Source organism: Eschrichtius robustus, chromosome 6, assembly GCF_028021215.1.
Source record: "Eschrichtius robustus isolate mEscRob2 chromosome 6, mEscRob2.pri, whole genome shotgun sequence".
Lineage (NCBI taxonomy): Eukaryota > Metazoa > Chordata > Mammalia > Artiodactyla > Eschrichtiidae > Eschrichtius > Eschrichtius robustus.
Window position 1 is genome coordinate 67,521,222 of NC_090829.1, and position 24,585 is coordinate 67,545,806.

The window sequence follows — 24,585 nt, forward strand, 5'->3', positions numbered from 1 at the left end:
ATTTTTTTGACAGTACAATTAAATAGGTAATTTGTCTTTATTAATTGATGCCAACGCTAAGAGAAAGTTGTTGTCTTTTCACCTGTAGAGATGTTAAGAATAGTACTGGAAGCTTTTGGAGAAAAAGATCTCTATACATATAGTTCTGTACCAGTTTATTCTCAGGCTATTACTGGGAATAAACAATAGCTTGCCAAATATGAAAAACACATTATCCCCCCGTATGGAAGAGGAAGGTCTATTTTGCATGTATATGGTTTGGGCATTATTGTTACTCAGAATGCCCTAGCTGAATAAACCTAACTGGCCTCATCAAGTTACAGGATATTAATTTATGTGGCCATGTCCAAAAGTTAATATTTATTCATTCAAGTATTTCTTCAATAAACAATCTCTTCCATATTTCATTCACCCTCTTTCATGCTAGAAACATACATTTTTAATTGTTATATTGGAAGAGCTCATAATCAAATATGGAAACTGTGCTTATGTTTCCGTTACTATGGCTACATGCCTAACCATTCCAAAACTTAGTAGCTGAAGAGAACAATCAACATTTATTATCTCTCACGTTTGGTGGGTCAGGCATTTGATAGCACCCCAAATGAGCAATTCTGGCTTGGGGGTCCCTCATGAGATTCCTGGATCTGAGTTCTCCCAAAGACTTCTTCACCTGTACGTCTGGTGCCCAGCCTGGGAATACTTGAGTACCTGTTCTAGAACAACTGGGGTTCTTCAGGCATCTCCCTCTATCTGCGTGTAGTCTCTTCAGCGTGGCAGCTTCAGGGTAGCTCAGCTTCTAACATGACAACTCAGGGCTTCAAAGGTATGTGTCTCAGAAGAAGACCATCTCTCATTTTATGAGTAGCACCGGGAGTCATACAGCATCACTTCTACCGCATTCCATTGGCCAGGCAGTTACAAATGTCCTCCCGGGCATCCATCTCTCCCTGATGGACAGTCAGGATCCATCACACTAGAAGAGGAGTATATGGGATGAGATATGTGTTGATGTCACATCTTTGGAAAGTACACTGTGTCATAGCATATAGACAGATGACACTCTACACAGGGTCTGTGCTATCATGAAGGTATGAACAGTGCCGTGAAAGAACAGAAGAGTAGGGAAACGATTAGTAAGGAAGGTTGCATTCACATGCCCTGGGTCATAAAATCTGAGCCATCTAACTTGTTAAGAAATGTTCAAGGCAGAGGCAACAGTGGATGTAAAATCATGCAAGAACAAGGCGTGTGAAGTGTTAAAAAGTTTGGATTGACAGGTTAAAGACCGTATTGGGGGAATGGTGGGGTAGGTGCCTGGAAAGGGAAGGGAAGACAATATCCTGAAGGGCCTTGGGTGTCAAGTGAAAAAGTTCGGCACTGGGGAGCAGTGACTGGCTTTAGAGCACAGGCATATTGGATGATGCTCTTGTGTAATCTCCATCCACATTCTTTCCTGCCTTTGATAGTAAACATATCATCTCTGTTAAAGTTTGCTTCCTAGTTTAAACTGAACGCAAACTCTAAACCATCAAATCATTTTAGATTTTTTTTTTTTTTTACCCCACCACAAACAACTCTAGGATGGCATGCATTTGAACAAACCCAAAGTGATTTCACTCTTCTAATTTTCAGAGCTTTTGGCTAGATGCAGAGTGAGAAATTCATACCTTTTTCAAGTAGCGTGGGTTCTTTTTTTCCCAATTCCTCTCATCCATCTGGTTCTCTGGAGGTCTTGGAATCCAGGAAAGTGTTAGTTCACTGTGCTGAAATCCAAAAAAGACTGCTAAACTGTGAAAGAAAATTTGCATTCCAGAGACACTGAAAGAGTTAGTCCACCACCCTTTTGTAGCAGCAAAGAGAAAACATCTGTATTTTCTGTCCCCTTTGTTTTTCAGCAGTTACAGAATGGAAAACCCTATATTAGTTGTTTCTGCCTTTCTTACCTACTTAATGTAAACCACTTCCGGCACGGTGAGGGTAGAGAGAGGAACCGAAACATGGAATTATTTTATTTCTCGTGTCAGAAAATATTACAGCCAAGATACAGTTGAAGGAAAGGAAATCACTTCACCGGCTTCACTTTGTACTCTTCAGGAGGTCACGTTCTTATGAATAGGTGCCAGAGCCCAGTGTTTGACATATACATTGGCAGTGCTCTGCTCAGAAGGTAACTGCACAGTCGCAGCCATGATGTTGCCATGTCATCACGGTCTTTCTAAGTGATGGTGCTGTCTTTTGTCTTCCACTGGCAGAAGTATAATTAGAAGGGCTTGTTTTCACCAGAAGCCAAATCATTGCCAAATCTGTTAGACTGATCTCTAGAGAATCGAAGTTAGCTCATGGCCCTCTGGCTGTTCTCTTTGCCACTCCCAGGAGTTAAAGGCTTAAACGTTTTCTTTCTTTTGAAAGAGGATCAAGTTTGGTTCAAACAAGCTTTTCTGTCATCCCCAGAAGTACAAGGAGAGACCTTCTGTGACCCTAGTTGTTTGGCTCAGACCACTTATGGCTTGTTATAATTTAGGAAGTAATTGCAATTCATAAAGCCAGGTAGAAGATAAACATCTTGGCAGAGCTGAGTTTCAGGCAGTTCTGAAGGGAACCGACACGTGAGCAGAATGGTATTGGGAACATTTCTAGTCTCTGCTTGCAGTTCTTGATTCTAATGGATGATTCACAATAGATTTAATTCTGATCTGAAATGCACAGGCAGGCAGCCATTGCTATGTATACATGGGGCTGAAAACATCACTGAAACCCCAGTTTTAGATTTTGCCCCTGGATGGGTCAGTTACCCATGGTAGACAGATACAATAAGTATAAAGAGTGTTGTCCTACCTACTATGTTGTGTAATTAACTTCAGATAATTTATATTCTTAGCGAAGTTTGTAGCACTGATTTTTTGAGAAATATACTATTGCTGAGGTAGAACCAAAAAACCCAAGAATTGGAAGAGACCTTAGGTAGTTAAATGTCATTTACTTTTTTCATTCAATAAATACTTAATTAAGTGCCTGTTATATGTTAAGTACTGCTCCACAGGCTGTGAATGCAGTCGTGTCTCAGGCTGGTGGGGAGATAAGCACTAAGTATGTCAGCAGCTAAATCCAGGAGGTGATATCAGATAGTAATTAAGGACTGTGAAGAAAGTAACAGGGTCATGAGCTAGAGTCTGGCTCAGGAGAGGGGACTGCTTACATAGGGTGGTGATGGAAGGCCATCTGAGGATGGTGATGGAATTTCAGGTCTGTCTATGGGAATAAGTGCTGTTGGATGACTCTTGGGAGTATTCATTCCCAATCATTCATTTACTGACTTAATAAAATATTTATTCTGTTCCTTCTATGTGCCAGTCATTTTTCAGTGAACTAGGGGTGAAGCAGTGGACAAGACAATGAGCCCTGCCCTATTAAAAGTTTTGTTCAGCCTCAAAGCAATCATGGAGTTTCGAGGGACCAAGAGGTCTATTAACTTAGGTCTCTTATTTTAGAGGTGAAGGAGTTTAGGCCCAGAGAAGCAAATGCTTTGCACATGCCTCCCTGCCAGTGGCTGGGCTTTGCAAGACTAGAGCACAGCCCTTGGCTCAGGGTCATTTCTCTTTGTCACTGTACCATGCGGGATTTCCATAAACATCTATTTCAACAATTCCAGTTTCAAATAGTGCTGGGCTTAGTATTGGGACCCAAAGATAAGTCATTTTCCCCATCAGGACCTCCTGTCTACTCTAAATTGAAGAGAACATGATTGAGGGTGATTAAGATGGTACCTCACAGGCACAGGTATCAGGGGTTCAGTTAGGGACCCTGCCAAGTGTATCTGCAGTAAACTACATGTTCCATGAGACTTCTCTGTGTACATCCTAAATGCCTGGTATGTAACTGGTCCATCACTTATCAGGTGTTCCAGGTATGTAAAAATATAATAAGAAAAATGTCTGTTGAAAACAAAACAAAAATGAAAGGAAAAAAACACACTGTATTTTCTCAAACTCAATATACATAGGATTGTGGATGTCTGTTTGTACAGATCATATTTTCTTCTCTCCAGTAATAAGAGTACTGCAAAGTAACCTCTCAGTTGATTAGTCAGAAACTGAAGAACTAATAATTAGGTTCTGTTCTCACGTGGAACAGTAATTTTACCCAGAGAAAAGAACTTTATGACAATATTTTTACATCTCTTTACATTCTTCAAGAGTGAATCTTAAATTTCTCATCTCATTTAATTATCACAATTCTGGGAGGTAGACAGGACAGGATAATTATATCTCATTCTGTAGATGAGAAAATTGACACTCAGATTATGGAATTTTGTTCAAGATGCCGTGATATTCTAGCTACTCTGCAAAGTGTCTGCCTCAGTGAAACTGGTCTGAGTGTCTATTAATAACCTCTGTTTACAAGTTGCAAATAGCAGGCATTATAAAAGCTGGACCTAATACATCATGCCATGATGCTGAGTTTAGGATTAGCTCCTCTGAGTTACTGGCCGGAGAACCTCTATACTTATCAGTGTGAGACAGCCTTGTTTTGACAGTGACAAAAACCCAAGTAATGTAATATACTCCACCTAATGATTTTCCATTGGTCATGTAAATAATTGTCAATAACTAATCAACAAGAGTTGTCATATTCTTATCGTTAACAAGGGCCGGAACACCAAAGAGAAGTTTTGGTACTCCAAAAAGGATCTAGTATGGGGTTTGGAAAGAGCACTACATAGAAGCCAAGGTAATTGGTTAGAAACCTTGGTTTCTATATACTGCTCAGCTCTTTCACTAGTTTACAACATTAGGCAATCAACTTCCCTGAATGCAGTGTCCTAGTATATAAGGCGAGAGAGCTGGGCAAGATGATTTCAATAATTTTTTTCAAGTTCAAGCAAACTGTGTATTTGTGAAAGGCTATAGCACAGCAGTTTGCTGAAGGTTAATATCTCCATTCAATGTAATTGCCATTAAAGGGAACCAGATAGCAAGAGATAGGAAAAATCTGTTAATTGGAGAACAGTGTGAAGTAGAAGAATGAACAACTTTGTCTTTGGACTTAAAAGACATAGGGTTTCAAATCCAACCACATTTATAGGCACATGGCATATAACAGGGATAAGAATTCTACCATTCTACTGACTGTTGTGGAGATCAAATGAGGTCCTGGTTGGGTACAGTTACTAAACTTTAAAAACTCTACCAGAGCAAAGTGTCAGTTTTTGTTTTGCGAGTATAACATGATGAAAATTACTTTTATGAAGAACTAAGGTATTTAAGGGTTTGAAGTATAATAATTTTACATAAAAGGAAGAACAGCTTTTCCACAAAATTCTCATGGAAGTAGGGGGGAAACCTCTTAGGAATCCAGAAGCCCATTTTATGTTTTTATGTAATCCAGTTGTCCCAGAGTATCATGCACAGAATTCCTTCAATAATCCATCTCTTTAAGTAGAGATGTAAAATATAAGAGAATTGATGGTGAAACAAAAAGTTGGAAATGTAGTGCTTACATATAATAATTTAATTAAATGATCAAGGAATGTCAAGTTAATTCAATATATGTTCTACTCTCCTAGAATTTGTAAGAATCACACAAAACTAACATTTATTATACAGCCAGGCACTGTGTACTTGTTTTCATATATGTGATCTCATTTAGTCCTTACAACACTGCCGTGTAAATATTTTCATTCTTCTATACTAGATGAGGAAACAAAAGATCGAAGAGGTCAAGAAAGTTGCCTAGATTTCAAACCCAGGTCTCTTAAATCTACCAGTAATTCTCTTACCTCATATCACAGACTCTTCTCTGGTTCCTGAGTTAACAAGTCGCAACAGACTGTACCTTAATGATGTTGTAAAGGGAAGTCTATGATCTGACTTAGCTTGGAAGGAAAGGAATTCTACTCTTTTTTTCCCCTCTCACAATAATCTCAGTGGAGTGCTGTGATCTTTTAATTTTGCTCCTGGCATAAAGGTCTGACACGCTCATCAAGTCCCAGCTCCCCCATCATTTTTCTCAAGGGTTAGGAGACGTTCAAGATAACTGTTTTTGTTTTGAACGAACTAGCATTCCACAAGGGCTACACATTTTAAGGTAAAATAGCACCTCTCTGGGCCTGAAGGTATAGACAAACTAAATGTCCTTTAATGGAGATTCTTTTTTTAATTCACTAAAGCTCAGATTGTAAGCCCAACCTAAGTGCTTCGGAATAAACAGGAGGGCATTATTTACTTTGTGAAGAATGTGATTTGTGGCTCATGGCAAAATTGAATAAAATGATCTAATTGTCTTGATGTTTGTGTCCTTTCTGTGGGTTTTTTCCCTTGTGGTTTTAAGACACATTTCTTAATTTTAAATCCAGTTTATTTAGTTCAAATATAAACAGAAAATCTTATAAGAATTGTTTTCCCTAAATTCTATGTTAATAGTCACACATGTTTTGTTTGAGTTAGTTTAACACAAAGACACGCATCTCTAGCAATGTTGAGTTCCCTTTTACCAATGCTGCCCAATACACTGATTTTTTTACGATATTCTTCCTGTGAAATGAATTTTGTCTCAGTGTAGGCATATCTGGGACTTATATAATGAAGACTTTTGTTATAACACAACATTAATTCCAAAAACTGTCATAATGTGGGGTTTTTTTTCAAGAGCCAACTCAAATCCCACTTAGAATAGATTCCCAGAATCGTACATCACCACCACATTGCCTGCTCCCTCACCATTCATAAGTAATTACCCTCTTCTCTGTGTTCCCATCACACATTACTCATTCCTCTATAACAGCAATTTGTTGTGCCCTTCGCCTCTAGTCAGTTATTTACAGAAGTGTCTACCTCTCCTACCATGGTGGGAACCTCTGCGGGCAGGCATGGTGTCCGTCTGTTCTCTCTTCAGCCGTACCTGCCAGGATGTTAAATGTTTTGTCCCACTCTTGAGGCTTTCTGCAATGTTGAATTATGTGGGGAGGCAGCTCTGCTCATCAGAAAATCATGTGAAAAGTTTTTTTAAAGGGTATTTATGAGAAAGCTGAGGTAACACAGGCGTTGGATGCAAAGAGTTGTGCTCAAAAGGAGTAACAGAAGTGAGAAAAATAAGAATGTTGAAGTTCTTTTACTGAATTTTCAGTTGCGTGTTTCATAGCTGTCATTTTGTGTGTGGCGGTAATGACATCAAAAGAAAATACATCTTGAGGTATTGATGCCATTTGATAAATTGACTCAAAATTTTTCCTGTTTTGAAAAATCAGAATTCTCACCTACAGAGTAGGAATTTTGATTCTAGTTGGAAAATCACAGTCATAGGGATGGGATATCACTAGGCTTACCATTGTTATTTTCAGTCTGTTTTGAAACGCGTATTAGATATAAATACAGTATAGATTTAGATTTAAGATATAGATATAGGCAAAGGACATTTGGAAAGTGCACAAAAACTTTCAATAAGTAATGCGTGCCTCACTGGGAGGCAGAGATGTTGGGCAGTTTTGTACTGCAGGCTTATTAGGAAAACTACCAAGATAAAATGATGTCTTCATTTGCGAAGGAAACCCAGAAGTACTGTCATTACCTGGGAAGCCTTGATTACCAGAATCAAGAATACGTTTGTATTCCAGAATTAAAGTAGGTAATACAATTATTTGAGTTTAAATAATGTCAATGGCATTTCAGTGGAGCTTGCTGAGTCATAGCCCTGTTCTCTTCTTACTGTACCGCGTTGCTATTCTGTTGGGAACACCTACACTTAGGCTGTGCTTCCCAACTTCTTTCACATCACGATTCATGTGGAAAGTGATGGCATTCATTCAGCACACTGGCGTGAGTAGATGAGGCTTCTCTTGGCCCAAGGTGACTGCTCAGGGACTATGGAATCTCTGGCCCCTTCTGACCCTCCCAAATATGGTACACCTGGGGCCCATTTGAGGCACACTGTGTCTTAGCCTGCCAGTTGAGAAGCTTTGCACAAGAGACTTGTTTTGCATGATTAAATAGAATAATTTTATTTTATGGCAAGTATCCAGAGTTTATTCATGATGAAACCAATATTTGTGCAGCATCAATTTTATGCAAGGATACTGTTGTAGATGCTAGGGATCCAACAATGAATTTTCTGTCCTACCCCGTGGGAGCCAATGAAATTGACAGTAGACGAACTATCTTAAGATCTCAACGTGTTTCCTCTCTTTATTGATATGCATGTAGCTTGCAGGTCGTCAGCCTTATATTTGTAAGGTGAAGTATGGCTACTGAAATATGGAATAGGTATACTGTGATAATAGCAGTGGGGTTATCCACTGGATGGAGAATTAGACCTATACTCTTAATTCCAAATCTTCCACTAGTAGTTTTCCCTCTCTGCACCTTAGTTTCTTGAATCTGGTAGTTGGACCAGCTGGATGGGTTTTAAACTGTACTATGTGGATTCCCCACAGGCTCCATCCTTTCCTGTTCTTCATCCAGAAGTGATTTTGGACTCTTTTGGATGTGCTTCTTTGATAAATTGTTTCCCTGAACAAAGGATTATGGGAGAGGGAGGCAAGTGCGGGAAGTTGAAAACTTCTGGACCAGAATAATCTCTAAAGACTTTTAAAAGTCTCATATTTTCTAACTCTCCTTTTTTTTTTTTCTTTTTATTCTTAGCTCAACAAGACCAAAACTGTATGTAGAACATGAGCTGTCACCCTTAATCTTTCCAAGAGTCTTTTCTGTTCCAGTATTGCTTTGGTACCTAAAAAAAAAAAACAATAAAGACTGAATATAAGACCACATTTTAATTTTATGAAATGAAAATTTTAACATTTCTAAATGGCAATACTTTATGGTCTTCCAAATCTTCAAATATTTATGTCTCTTGATTTAAAATCTTCAACAGCGAACACACATACACCTAAGTAATATATAAATTTTAGAAATATTATTTTCTCCATCATATAACTAGTAGTCAATGCTTATGTTACCTGTATGCTTCATTTAGATTCAGATGATTCTTCCAGCTCTTCTGACTGTGAGTTAGAGAATTTATTTATACAATATCCAAGGACAGAAAAGATACAACCAGATTGTATCTCTTAATTTAAAAACAGTTGCATTTGGGAGTTTTGTGTACAAGGTTTGTTGGTGATTTTATTTTTACTTTCACTTAACTTTTTGTTTTTAATCACAGTTGTATTGCCATCATTTCAGGAAAGTTGATAAGCTGTGCCTTTTAGCAGTTAAATAATTTCTTGGTTTTTCTGCTACTCTTAACATCTTCTCTTGTTAACCACACTCTCATTGAAGTAACTGCTTAAAACATTTTCAAAAAATCCTTAAAAATCCTCAAACAGGGCCTAGGATTTTTAAAAAGCGTAAAATCTAGACTATTCTTTCAGCTTAATCTAGAAGGTGTTTCACACCTGGTTACTTGTTGCCTAATGTGTGTCATGGACCATGGAGGTCCTGGGCAAGGATGCTTACTGTTGTGACTGCTGTATTGCACTGCCCAGACCCCCTTTAGGACTGAGGCTCTCACTCCCCCACTGGCTGGGATTGTTGGCTGCTGACGGTTCACAGCTGAGTCCCTCTCTTCTTCCTTGCAAGCAGCCCGTATCCGTTGGCTGGCAGATGTAGGGGTATAAAAGCCCTTCCCCCTAGCTTCAAGGAAAGACAATTCTGCAGAGCCATCCGAACTCCAGGGTTCTCCGTGAAACCATCAGAAGCCTTTGTTATAACTGAACCATAGTTCAATTCCTCCCTCTATCCAGATGCTTCCTGTTCTCACCCACAGGCATGAGCTCAAAGCCACTCTTCAATAACTTCTTTAGTGCAAAGCTCTGTTTCAGAATCTGATTCCTAGCAAACTCAACCTATGACTATAGCTCCATACGGGGAGAGCAGGGTGCCACTGTTTGGTCACGGAGGTTGACATAAACCTTTAAATCAAGGACATTATTATATTTGGTGTCATAGAAGCATCATACAATCCTATGGGAGTGGAAGAAGTGACTTATTTTGCTTGGAGTATAACAAAGGAAGAATTACGAAAGGTTTTGCCGAAGAGGTAGTGTTTGAGCTTAACTTTGAAGAATGAGTAGGTCTTCTCTAGACAAAGAAGGAAGTGAGGTAGTCTGGGTTTGTAAAAGAACACAGCTTATTAAAGATGTGGCAGAGAGCTCAGTGTGGCAGCTGGAAGGTGGGCTCCACGGGTGGGGTCCCAGTAGAGATGGGTCCAGAGCCAGGCCGAGAAGCACTCTACTGATTTTGAAGGTTCTTATGCTGGAGTGTCCTCTTCCTTCCTAATTCCCGTCTGTCAAACTTGGCACCCCTACTTCACATACAAGATGTAATTTGAGTAGATATACTTAGAGACACCCTTCTTCCACTTGTTTGCTTGAAGACTTATTTCTTTTTCTATTTTCTTAAATACTATTTTATTTATTAACCGTTTCATTTTAACCTACTTTAGAAAAGCCTCATGTTTATATAAAGAGTGTATCTTTTAGTCTGGCTTTAAAATAACCTTCTATAAAAAGACACAAAGATCTTTCTCTGTCATGCTTAAAATTCTACTACTAGCAATTTCTGGAATTCCAAGTGGTAAGGTAAAGTTTAGATAGTCCAGATTTCTAACACATGAACCCTCGTTTCAAGCCTCAGATGAAGGGTTGTCCAGTTGTTTTTAGTATATCTCTAGTAATGGAAACATTGACCTTTACCTGTTTCTGTTAATACTGATATATCACGGAGTAACAAAATTGCAGAGTTGGAATTAATCATTGTTTTACAGGTGAGAAAACCAAGGTCTAGAGAGAAGAAATCATTTACCTAAGGTCATACAGTAGATGTTGACAAATCCAGAGGGACAATTCATATTCTTCATCTAGCAACTTTGTCTCTCTATGGCTACATAATGAATTCATTAGATACCTATCTGAATTATTGGGAGGCAGGAAACTGGGGTACCAACCCATCCTCTGCCCCTAATCATCTCCATGACTCAGGTCCCAGCTGTATCAGTCTTCCAGGTCTGTTTTCTCACCTGGGAAATCAGAGGTCTGGACTAGAGGAACTCCAAAGCCCTCCTCCCAGGCATTTTAAGAGTCTTTATCCTTTCTTTAGGAGCAGATATGTCTAAGGGTCCTAGAGGGCCAGTTGAAGACTGAAAGGAGAAGAATACAGTAAAGAGAACTGGCTCAGGAAGATTCACATGTCCTCCTCAACCATTTGCTAGTCCAAGCTTCTAGTCAGATGCATTCTTGGAGCCTATATTTTCTGATTTAGGGGCATTTTACAATAGTCTCACTTTAGGTATATTTTACACTGTTCTTCCTTTGTAGCAGAAATGTTCAGATTACCTGTTCTTTAAACATGGACCATAAAGTCTTTCCTCAGAAACTGACTCTACCTTATATGCTGCTGCTGGTTTTGAGTAAATGGGCTTGAATCTTGCAGCCAAGCCTCAATGCAAACAAAAATATTTTCTGGTCAAGCATTTTCTCGTTTGTTCAACTCCATTACAGGGTTGGCTTTAAAAAAAAAAAAAAAAGTGAAAACCCACAGAAGAGCAAAACACAAACCCTGGGAAGACAGTTTCCAGCCACATTAGCTCAGATCACCAGGGTAGAAAAGAACTAGGGCCTTCATTGTCGAGACCATCGTCATCTCCAGACTCTCATCTTATGTTCTTCTGCTATTTTAATTTCACCACTTCAAAATGGGGGGAAAATAGGTTAATAGTTTCCATGAGTTTAGACTGTGACCAGAGGCATACTAAGCAATTTCAGAACCTCCAGCAACCGCAACTTGGAGGAGAGGACGGTGATGGATTTACTGTCCTCTGGATTCCAGAGTTAGGGGAATCGGGCCAGCACTGTGATGCCAAAGTGGGATGTAAACAATATTCCTTCCTTCATTCTTTTTGCACATATTCATCCTGAGTTTCTTTTTATTCCAGGTAGTATACCAGGTGAAGCATGGAACAGAGAAATACATTCTTAAGACGTAGTCCCTGCCCTTAAAGAATTGCAGTATAGTAGAGGAAATAGACACATGTGCAAATAACTTCAATACAGTGAACACTGTAAGTGCTTTAAGCAACATGAATTAAGTGCTCAGGAAGGGGAGAGAAAGAAGCAATTTATTCCAACTGAAGGCATTGAGGAAGGCTTTACTGGGGAGATGCCTTCTGACCTGTACCTTGAAAGGTCAAAATAGCAAATTGTGATTCCTTCTAGGCATTAGCCAATGCACAGAAATATGGAAGTTTCTCGTAGGTTTGAACAAAAGTGAGCAGTCTGAGACATCAGGGGAATCTGAGCCTAAAAAGGGAGTTTGCATGTCAGGTAAGGAACGAGCTGTTTTCACATTGTGGAGCCATATAAGTTTTTCTAGCAAGAAAGCTGCTTGGTCACATCTGTGTTTTAGAAAGGAAACTGGAAGTCACTGTGAGGATGGGCAAGTGTTACAGGAAGAGAGATGGAAACAAGAAGCCAGTCAGGAACTGTTGCTGTAGTTGTCATCAGCACACTAGTTATCTACCTACAGGCACGCCTTGCCTCATGCCCATTTAAAGGTTCTAGTGGTAAGAGGGAAATTACTCCTTGATTTCCACATCCCTTCGAGTTCCACATGTTTCTAATCAGATCCCCATCCCAGGTTTATTCTAAATCGTAAACTCATTGAGTCAGTCCAGACTTCTCAGTTGAAATATAGCACATTACATGTGAAACATGGCTGTTGGTAAGAGAGCATGGTATTCTAGGCAAGGATGGAAAGTTAACAGCTAATTGTATCAATCTTTCTGAGTCCTGACTCAATAAATGGTATCCCTTTTCAAGGGGGGGGGGGGATTTATTTTTAAAGCTGAGCATATTTTTAAAGTCAAATAAATTGACTTTCTTAATTCATTTCTCAAAACTGGAACCCCGCTAGGTTCAACGTTTCCATCAAGAGTTCACAACACTAAGCGTGGAGATGGTGTTGTTTGAATCAAGGCTTTAAATGATCAAAAGCCTCATTGATTACGCTGAGCTCTGATTGGGTTCTGCAACCAGCATGCTCTCTGCGAGTGTGGGTCGTCAGAAAGACCACTCTAAAATGTTAAGGTCCTTGGTGACCCCACTAGGATTTTGATGACTAATCAAGTTTTAGAAGTAATAGAGAAGTATTCTTCCAGTGGAGATCCCGGATTGTGTAGTTCAGGGGTCAAAACTATCGCCATGGCCAAATCCAGCCTGCTTTTGTAAATAAAGTTTTATTGAAATACAGTCATGCCCATTTACTTACACACTGTCTATGGCTGCCTTCTTGCCACTACAGCAAAATTGAGTTGCTCTAACAAAGCTAGAAGTATTTACTACATGGGCCTTTACAGAAAAGTTTGCTATTACCCCTGTTGTATTGGAAAGGAACACGAGTAGAAGTCAGACAACATGAGTCCTAAATCCTACATTTGCCACCCAGAACCTGCATGACCTTAGAAAAGCCACTTGATCCATCTGTGTTTCATTCTCTCTGTAATAAAGATATACACTCTGCCTTCCTCCAAATACTGTGATAAGCACATGAGCCCATGTGTTCTGTAACAGTGCTTGTCATGCTGTAAGTTACTACATAAATGGAGCTCTTCACGTCTTAGCCTAACGTTGGCATTTTTCTTTTCCTCCTCAGAATACCCTGGAGCAGTGCAGCGTGTGCTCCAAGCCCATCATGGAGCGGATTCTCCGAGCCACTGGGAAGGCCTATCATCCTCACTGCTTTACCTGCGTGATGTGCCACCGCAGCCTGGATGGGATCCCGTTCACCGTGGACGCTGGCGGCCTCATCCATTGCATCGAAGACTTCCACAAGTAGGCAACCTACTCTCCCTCCTGCAGCCTAATTGTCCTCTTGGGGTCTATTCTTACTGCCTGTATCTGGGCTTCACACTCTTCTCTCTCCGAGCTATAGGATCTCCGGATTTGGTGGGACGTTAAAAAGAGGTTATTTATCCCCTCCTCCAATGCAGGAATTGATATTAGGTACTCCATGTGGTCCTCCAGCCTGGCCTCTGCTTCAAGACTTCCCTGGGGCTTATCCATCACATCTTTGTGTAGCTCTAATTATGAGGAAGTTGACTTAGCCGCAGAACATGTGTACTGGAAAGAGGCAGGATCCTGGGGTAGCTCTCCCTGGCCTAAACATGAACAAGATATGTGACAATGGACAAATTGCCCAATTTCTCTGAGCTTCTCAGTTTGGTCATTAGACCAGACCCTGTCTTAAAGCTTCCCATCTGAGACAGCCTAGGGTTCTCTCTAGAGCTGACCTCTACGTCTTGGCCACTCTGCACATAGGCGGTTATGGGAGGGACTGGCACAGAGAACAGTTCAACCCCTCTTGCTAATGCAGCCTCTCACATATTTGGAGGCTATTTTATGCCATTATCAGCATATTCACACCCTCCACTAAGCTCTACCCACCCCCCACCCCGGTCTTCTCTTCCTCAGGATATTTTCTAATCTTTCGATGACGATTAAAAAGTAGAATCTTAAGGTCAAGACCACTTAACTGATGGGCCTGGAAAATTATGTCACCACTTCCTCACTTCTCTAATTTGTAGATCCCTCTTTATTATAGCTGGAGTTTTCATGAAAATTGTATAGCTTTGCATTTTGCTTATTCTTATTTGGCCAGTTTGTTGGTTGGTTAATTGGTTGATCACATTTGTTGCATATTTCTAGGAACCATATGACAGCTATAGATGTGGTTTGTAAATGGCAGACACGGAGGTTTCTGGCTCATGTTTGCTTCGCAGTGGCTTTAAGAACAGTCTGAGGCTCTCAGAGAGATGAAGCTCATATGGCTCACCAGTTTGGGTATCTGTTCTATGGCCTCCAGATGTGCAGTCTTGTGGGTTAATTTTCACCGCTCTGTTGATTGTCAACAACTGGGAGGTACTTGCCACAAACAGTTTGGGGACCTGAGACTCATATTTTAAAAAAAGAATTTCCTGACCACTTTTCAAGTAGCAGGGAAAGTGAAAACCTCACCAAAAGATGTGAGGCTGAATAAATTTAAAAAAACAAAACAAAAAAAAAACCCCAGAGGCAGGAATTCTCGACCTGAATTAGACAAGAAAGGGCTCACTTTGAAAGGGCAGTCACAGCATAAATTGTACTTCACGTTATTGATATTTTTAGCTTCTAATTACACATGAAAAAAAAAGAAAAAAATCCTGCATCTATTTAAGGGAAGTGAAAAGATACCATTGGGGAGTGTATTTCTGTCACTGTTTCTCTCCTTTCTTAGACTTACCCTAATCCAAGAAAGACTGATAGATATAATCAGAGCACACATGTTTCTGTTGCTGAAAAAGACTGATATGTTACACCCCTCAATTAAAACAGGAAATCAATTCTGACAAATGTAAGTTTATATCTATGCCATTTATCTTTCATTTCTAGGAGTGGAGAGCATAATTAGAGACTTGTGACTGGTGACATGTGTGTGGGTCTGAACACTCCAGGAAGGCAGACTTGAGCAACTGAAGGGAAAAAGAATCTGAAACCCCCAATGCTCCCCATCACCGCTAATTCAGTGGCCAGTTAAAATACAAATTGTTAAAAATAATGTTGTCTGCATGATTGGCAGGTATGCAGGGGGAGAAGCTTTTTGATCTTTTCTCCATTTCCCAAAGAAGAATAAAAGATACATTTTACAGAACTCCATTTCTGAGTCTTGAAAGGACTGGAATAAAAAGCAGCTACAAGTCCAACCCGTTAGCCATGTCTTAGCCATGGACATTGCATGGCTAAGAAGAGTGGGCTGCAGAGAGGGGAATATAGCCGCCTTCTGCAGATTCTTGATCATTCTGAACAGATCTCCCATTTGTGAGCTTTTGGGAGATGTATTTCAATTCTGTTCTACCACATCTATGAAGAGCCCTCTATGTGCCAATTACTGTGCTTAGTGCTAAAGGAGAGAAATTGCATAGGTAGAAATACGTAGAGAGAAGCGCCTGTCTGCAAGGAGCTTGCCAGGACGAGGGGAGAGAATAAGTGCAGATTCTGTGTGATACCAGGCAGAAAAGACTGTAAAGGTGACGATGTGAGGCACAGGCAAGGGCTTGAGCTGTCAGACCCAGAAGATATTACTCAGCCCTGGGATCTGAGTAGGCTTCTGGAAGCAGAGTGTACTAAATGGGAAATGGAGATTCTTGGCAGAAGGAACAACTCAGGCAATAACAAAGGGCCCAGAGTGAAGAAAGGCTCTCTGCTTTCAAGAAAGATCCGCTTGGCTGAAACGAGAACAGCCTGCGAATAGAAGCTATGGTGAGATGCAGGAGGCCCAGGAGAAGGAATTTATCTCTCCTGCTTAGAAACCCTTCCTTTAAACTGGTGCTTCCCAAACTTCAGTGGGCTTACAAGTCACCTAGCGATCTTGTTAAATTGCAGATTTTAGTTCAGGAGGTCTGGGGTGGGAGTGCCTAAGATTCTGTCTTTCTGACAAGGTCCCAGGTGGTCTTGGACTGCACTCTGAGTAACAAGCTTCTAAAATGCTATTTTTAAAGCCTTGCTTATGGGCCATCCCCTCCATAACTGCCATCAGTCAGGGTTGGCCCAAATCCTCCATCCTATTAGGCAGAAACTCTGTCCCATATGTCATTTCAGATGACTGCTCAAACTAGTTCCCTGGCAGACTGCCTGTATCGCACCCTCACCCCCAAAACACACACACACACACACACACACACAGATTTACTTTCCCATTTCACCTAAATGGCCATCTTTCAAGGCCCAACTCAATTATCATCTACTCTAAGAATCCTCCTCTGATCTCAAATGCTCCCTAAACCCATGTTTGAATTTATATCTCCTTCTCTATGTTTCATAGTTTTGTAAATTCACTATAGATAGCATTTTACATAGCCTGATTAGTAATAAAGAATACACACACACACACGCGCGCACACACGCTATTTTACAGTAACCCCCTTAAATCATTTTTGCAATATGGTAGGATATGTATATATGTTAATAGAACAAATGCAGAAATATATAGAACTCCCTCACCAGTGTGATTGCTGGAGTCTGAGTTCATTTCTGTATTCCCAGTGCCAAGACAGTGAGCTCAGAAAAGCAGATTCATTTAACTGACCCTTTCACTGTGTTGAGTCTTTATTCCGCTATCTGTGTTTTCTTATCAGGGATGTTACATGCATCCATTTATTTGTTTAGTCAGCATCCATTTGTGGATTGCCAGAAATGTGCCAGGACCCAGTGATTAAGATCATCCCTCTCTGAGCTTTGGCTCCCATGGCTGTAAAGCAGAAATGATAAAAGTATTTCTTAATAATGTTTGCTATCAGTAAAAAATAAGGCCAAGTGTATAGAGTGCTTAACAAGGCTTGGCACAATAATAAGCACACAATTTTAACCATCAGAAGTGTTTTTATCAAATTAATTTTATTATTATTGTCTGCTTAGTGAGCTGAGCCTTGAAATAGACCACCTGGGATTTTTAACAATCCTCAAAATGCCGGCCAAGGAACACAGTGGGGACGGTGGAAACCACTGCCTGTCTCTTCACTTTGCCTTTTCCCATCATAGAAATGAGGCCAATTGGTAAGAAGAAATCATTACTCAGCAAGAATACAGTCTGTGCCTTTCCAAAGAGGAACCTTGAGATTGAACATAAAGGCCTAAGCAACATCTTTTTATGCAAAATGTGGCAAATACTTCATTCCATTAGATATTGCCTGACTTTCTACCTTCTGCACCAGTCACGCTAGTTATTTCTAGAAACTCAGAAATAGAGCAAATCCTGTCCTTTGGAAGCTCACAGTTTTGAGGTCTCCAAAGATATGCAGATAATTACTGCTAAAATAGGCAATTTCAGTGAAAGATATTTTATCCTCAAGGAGTTAGTAATCCTACTTGGGGACATTGGGGAAGACTCACAGATAAAGTGATAGGCAAGACACACTTCTGACCTCACAGAGTTTACAGTCCCAGTGGGTTTGGGGAAGGAAATTTTGCAGCTGATTCCAGAAGGCTGCTTATTTCACTACTGATGACCCAGATTCAAAAATAATCAAGTAGTCCAAAGCAATTTTTTTTGCCACTGAGTATGAACTTCTTGCATAAAATACCAATTATAACAACTCTGATTACTGCCGCAATTGTACCATGATCCTCTAAATTTTTCTTTCATAGCAATCAATTGATCTGCTGCTTAATTCATATTTATTTAGATTGCAGCCATACAGATGCCTTTTGGGTGCTGCCAGGAAAATTAATATGTACATATAGAGTATAATGTATGTAAAGATGCTTTGACAACCATAAAGTGCTCTGCAAAGAGTTAGATTACTATCATTATTTCTTTTTAAGTCTCTCTACAAATAGATAAATTTTAACATCATTAATCTTAAAACCATTACGATGAAAAAACTGAGTTGCTCAGTCTTTCTTTTTTAATCTTTTCAGGTCTTATCCCTTTCCGTTTCAAATCACGTCTCATTTCACACCTTCATAAATACCACACCTAATTTCCAGAAGATACAGATGGGTGCACAGCCTATATTTGCAGCCTATTAATCTGTTATGAGAAAAAAAAAAATGTTATGGCCATTGGTCATATTAAGGAATATTAAGAGATTAGGAAATATTAAATTCCTCACCAAGAGTTAACCTCAAAAACATATGTATATGTGCGTGTATGTATATATATATGTATGTGTGTGTGTGTGTGTGTGTGTGTCGGGTGGGGTATTCATATACACATACCCTTTGGAAGTTCTAAAATCCTTTGAAGAATAGAGAACTGGACAGCTTTATAATTTTTTCTTTTTAAACAAAAGTTTAACACAACCAAAATATAAGAAGTGCAGATTTGGCCATAGGAAGTTTGGTATAAAGAGTATTTAAACTCACTAACCTCTGCTGCTTTGAAAAGATACGTATTTGAGGTTTCTTGTGTTCATTCCTAGAATTCAAGACACATTTCAAAGAAGAGGCTTAATAATTGGGAATGAGGCAAGGTTACCAACCTCAGGATACTTGGGTAGGGCCTGGGGAGCACATACAAAAGTATAGAAGCAGAAGTCAGAAACAAGTAGGGGCCTCCTTGCCTCTCTGGCTGACCTGCCCAAGCCCAGGGTTTGTGTTTGCGATCTATCCACAGGTGAATCCCACGCCACGGTAGCTCTTCATGCGGAAGCAGTTCACACACTCACGCCCCTACCTCACCAAATATCATGATATTTATCATCTAGAAGGACCTCAAGAGTCACCAAGTGTAAGTCCCTTATTTTAAGCTGAGGAAGCAGACTCAAGGAAAGTGACTTGCTCAAGGTCACACAAGACGGCAGACCAGGTGTCCTGGCTCTTGGTTTACACCTTTTCTTTTCACCTCCAAGTCTCATCTTTTTGCCATTGTCTATGCTCAGTATCTAACCAGAACTATCTCTCCATTTTCAGGAAGTTTGCCCCCCGCTGTTCTGTGTGCAAGGAGCCTATCATGCCAGCCCCCGGCCAGGAAGAGACCGTCCGGATTGTGGCTCTGGATCGCGATTTCCATGTTCACTGCTACCGGTGTGAGGTCTGTGGTCGGCGCCCCCTCACCCTGCCGGGCCCACTAGAGCCGGATTTTCATAAATATAGCAATGATTAAATCTGGGGGAGCCCCTAGTGCCTGTGTTCATAGGACTTGTGTTTTACAAGAGGCCTGTAATCCAGGCTGGAAGTGACAAGGGAAGCCTCTTGCCCAAGGGCCATGTCTTCATTTATACAGCAAAGGGCAGCAAGTCTTTCTCCTCTAATCTGGGTATGAAAAGGTATAAAAACATTCAGAGAATGATTTTAAAACATTTTCTTGTCCTCGTCCTATGACTTACCCAGAGCCCCTCTTTGAAAGCACTTTTCTTGTTTTCTAGCAGCGCTTCCGAGTGCAGCAGTTAGCATTAGCTGTCTGCGAGAGATAGTGTGAACCTCTTTATTACCACATCCTCATGAGATTGGCTCTTCTAGTCCCACGAGGAGATTTTCCCAAGACACAGGCTGGCGGGGTTGGCGGGGTGGCCCCTGCTCTCCAGGACTGCAGTCATGTCATTCACCGCCTGAGCTGTAACGACCACCTGTTTCATGCAGTGTGCTTTGTTTGGCCCTACATGCCTCTCCCTGGCCTTCACATGAGCAAAGAGAATAAAAGACTTGCAGCTTTTACACTAGGTTTTATGACTAAAGAGAAACAGCAGTGTCCTCTCCTCCGTGCTGTATCCTTTAGAAAGTACAGCAGGGGCTTCCCTGGTGGTGCAGTGGTTGAGAATCTGCCTGCCAATGCAGGGGACACGGGTTCGAGCCCTGGTCTGGGAAGATCCCACATGCCGCGGAGCAGCTGGGCCCGTGAGCCACAACTACTGAGCCTGCGCGTCTGGAGCCTGTGCTCCGCAACAAGAGAGGCCGCGATAGTGAGAGGCCCGCGCACCGCGATGAAGAGTGGCCCCCGCTTGCCGCAACTAGAGAAAGCCCTCGCACAGAAACGAAGACCCAACACAGCCATAAAAATTAATTAATTAATTAATTAATTTTAAAAAAAAAAAGTACATTAGGTCATTTCCCTCCAGCCCCCGCCCCCAAACCTTAAGGTTTTATTTTCTTTCTAAAGTTGGAATAAGTAAGTAGAGCCCGTTGGTGGCCTTTCTGCTTAGCAGGAGTCACTCTACAACTTAGCTTCTGCCCTGCAATTACCAGGAGATTCTGTCCCTGCACCTGTATATTACTTTTGAGAGATCCTTAAATTAATGATAAATGGCAAAGATGAATTAATGATTCGGGATCTCTTCTTGTTTTATTTTCTCTTGTGCTTGTTCTTGTTGTTTGGGTGAGGGGAGCAAAACTACTAGCTGGGAGCCTAGACCCTCAGGTTCTTCTTTTCCTGGACCTGTATTTCCCATTAAGTGATCTCAGGAGGCTCATTTCACTCTGTTCATATTGATGTCCCCAGTCTCTACTTAAGCTTAATGCAAGACATACCATGTTATATCCTGCAGAAGGATTTGAAGGGGTTGGCGGTGTATGAAGAGGAAAGGTAGTAGTTGGCCTCACTATGGAAGCCTTGAATGGAAAGCAAAGGAATATGTTTCCATTTTCACTGATATCCTTTCCATCTGTCTTCCTTCTTCCAGGATTGTGGTGGTCTCCTGTCTGAAGGAGATAACCAAGGCTGCTACCCTTTGGATGGACACATCCTCTGCAAGACCTGCAACTCTGCCCGCATCAGGGTGTTGACCGCCAAGGCTAGCACTGACCTTTAAATCCAGTCACCTATTTAGCGGTTAGTTGGTGGCTCTGAGAAGGATGAAACACAAGAAAAATATAAGAAGAGAAATAGGAAAAGAGAGGAAAGGCAATCAAGCTATGGGGTGGTCTCTACTTCATCCACTACTAACCTTTCTTTAGAAACACATAGAGTGTGAGATTTTTTAAAATTCTTACCAAATACACATTTCACATTTAATCATGTAGGACCTTGATGGGCCTTTGTTCCCAAGGACTTGCACATTTTTGCACGGATTATACTCCATCCCATTCACTTCTGCATTCCTTTAACTTTTAATCCCTATGTTTGTCTCACTTTTCATCTGGTTGAATGGCTTTTTTTAGTGTGGTATTTGCTGTCACACAGTTTTTCCTGGGTGAGTCTGCCAACTCACAGGTGCTTTTAGGCTTGAAGGCTCCATCCTATCGCTTCCACATTGCCAGTGAGCATAAAAGATAGCCATTCTTTTTCTGTGTATTGAAAAATACATCTTTCTGTTGCTCTAAACTAGTCGTGTCCCTTGGGGAAAAAAAAATGCACAATTATATGTCAGGCTATAAAGAATTTAAGCTGTAAATTACATAGGTTAAAAGAAGCCCACATCGAATTTGCAACCATCCTAATTCAAAATCTATAATGACCAGTGTTTGGGACTCATTTGAAAACAGATACTGGTGAGAGAGAACCAAACTTCAATATTTTTCTAAAGAAATTACGGATAGGGTATGCTGGATAAAGCATTTTGGGGTGATATTTGAAAAACTCATTATTACCCCAAAATGTTATCTTAAGACTTTCCTTTTCCATGCTACCTGGACATAATAATATGGACAAACTTGGTTTTCTCTAGAATATAACATTTCCAATACTGTTCCACTTTTCATGTCAGAAATATTGCCATTTTTTTTTTAATATCCAAACACAACTACCAAAATTGACTTTTTCTCTAGAGGAAAATAGCTATAAAGAGCAGTTTAGAATTTTTTTTTTCCAGGCCCAGGTCCTTTTTGCCTGACAGTTGCAAATCAGGGCACATAAAATTGTGTTAGTTTTGTGTAGTTTACTTTAAAAAGACAGGAAAGGTTGAAAAGATTGTGAAACCACAGTTTCATTATTCTTATAATCCTTCTGCAACTCAAATTACATACTGCAGAAGACATTTTCATATCATCGATGTGACATTTACACCACACTTTCAAAGACAATCACTGAAAAAAATTGCCTTTTTGAGCTAAAAATATGCAGAGTCTCTGCCTAGAATCTTTATTCAAACTCTTATTGGGCAGGGAAATGCTTGCTTGCCAGCTCCAGAACCGCATCTACTTTATTACGTTTTAACATGTTTCTTTTAAGGAAGGACACTTCTCTTAGTAGCAGGTTACCGTTTTGTAAACTAATTAAGTATTTTGGGTTAAGATTAGTTAAAGCTTTCTTCAAATTTTCCACAAGTATATACTTTTAAATTATGAAGTATTTTAAATATACACAAAAGTATAAATAATAATATAATGACTCTCTGTGCCACCCAGTTTAAGAAATCAAATATAACAAATATAGTTACATTCCCTTGTATACCCTTCCCTGATTCCACAGATATTTTTTTCCTGATTAGAAAGTTTTCTAGTCTGACTTTTGTTTTTAATTTTTAATTTTAACACTCAGAAATGAAAAGTTGTTTGTGCATGTTTTGAATTGCAACCCAGGCCTCAAGAGTCCCAATTAAATTTATTTTACTTTAGTAGGAATAATCAATCATAAAGGTGGTTGATTTTTTTTTTTTCTGTAAGAAATTCTTAAGCTTATAGCTCTTCTGAGTTAATCTGTGGCTCATTTGCTTTGGTCACCAAACGGTTTTGTTTTAGAACCACCACAGTTACAGCTTTTCAAAGGGTCCTTTGACCACTGTCCTTTCCTTACCTTGCTGCCCTTTTCCTTGATCTCACATTTCTCATAATGTGAAATACAAGGGGTCCACTTCGGGCAGCATGTGAATTTTAGGATACAATGGCAACTGTATCTCTGAATTTCTGTCTTCCAAATGAAAGGCCAGACCATGCAGATGATCTCAAAGAATACTGACTATTAGACAATTGAGGTGATAATGATAATATAATAATATAATCTGCTTGAATTGTTTCAGTAACTTGTTTTCTATGAAATACTTGGGGGGAAATTGTCTTTTGGTCAAAAGCAAAGAGCCCAGTTTATTGAGAGAGAGATTTTATCTCTTGAAGTGCAGTGCTATTAGTATGAATTTTGCCAAAGGAGGGAGAATTTATGAAATATTTATACTATAAAAATGCAATAACATTCTACTTGTTTGTTACATTTAAGTCCTTATGTAACTGAATGTTTACATGCCAAAAAAAAAAAAGAGAGAGTTATAAAAAAATGCTTTCACAGGCCCCTCACTGTGGCATTGCCAGAATACTGCTTGCTTACAATCTTTATAGTGCATTTTTATCACATAACCTCAGAGTATCTTTACCAAAGATTTTTAAAGTAAATGTCCTTTTAATATAGACTTATCATACTTTTTAAATAATGAATGTGCACACCTACATATATAGACTATTTAGATTTAGATTTTTTTTTTCTTTCACAAGGTATAATAAGGAAAGGATCCTAAAATATTTTATTTCAGGATTTCTTAAATATATGATTTATATTGCTTTCTTATCTTCTATTAATCATTTGGTGTCAGCAATGCCAAATCACTTTTTACTGTTTTAGCTACATGAAATTTTGCCTATAACAGAGACATAAGGATCTAGTACCTTAAGGATTATAATTCTACTGTCTTTTGATATATTGTCTTGATTGTTAATCATTTAAATACATAAATAATAGAAGAGAATCATAGCGTCTATAAGAGAAAGTTTGTAAAAATATACTAAAAATATACTGGCTTTAAAAAAAATTGTCAAGAACACAAATATTTGGTAATTTTATGTAACATGAGAGACATAGAAAAGGAAAAAGAAACCCACTATGTCTTGGGCTCTGCAGACCATTTCACAATTAGATTTCTCCATTGCCTGGATCTCCAGCTCATGGCGACTGAGTGTGGAGTCTCATCTGCAAACAAATCGGCCTTTAAAACTCAAAACTAAGTCATGTGTCCCAGCAAAGTGCATCAAGACTTTGAGATCCTGAACATCTCTGCAGCTCAAAGATGTGGGTTCTTTTTTCTTTCATTAACAAATTGTTTCTGTAAGAGCAACTTCTCTGATCAAAATTACTTCATTGAGTGTATGCTGATTAATACAGTGGAGATATCAACACTATAATTGTTTTCTCACTATGAAAG

At 39.7% G+C, this 24,585-nt stretch overlaps 1 protein-coding gene across 11 annotated transcripts in view; it reads left to right on the plus strand.

Moving 5' to 3' along the window:
• LPP (LIM domain containing preferred translocation partner in lipoma) overlaps window positions 1-24,565 on the plus strand; it is a 684,273-nt gene extending 659,708 nt beyond the window's left edge. For all 11 annotated transcript variants that reach the window (XM_068546435.1, XM_068546441.1, XM_068546442.1 and 8 more), the window contains 3 exons: window positions 13,644-13,822; window positions 19,436-19,556; window positions 21,142-24,565. In XM_068546435.1, the coding sequence (XP_068402536.1) occupies window positions 13,644-13,822; window positions 19,436-19,556; window positions 21,142-21,270 (429 nt within the window). In that variant the 3' untranslated portion in view covers window positions 21,271-24,565. The remainder of the gene's footprint in view (window positions 1-13,643; window positions 13,823-19,435; window positions 19,557-21,141) is intronic.
• The last annotated feature ends 20 nt before the right edge of the window (window positions 24,566-24,585 follow it).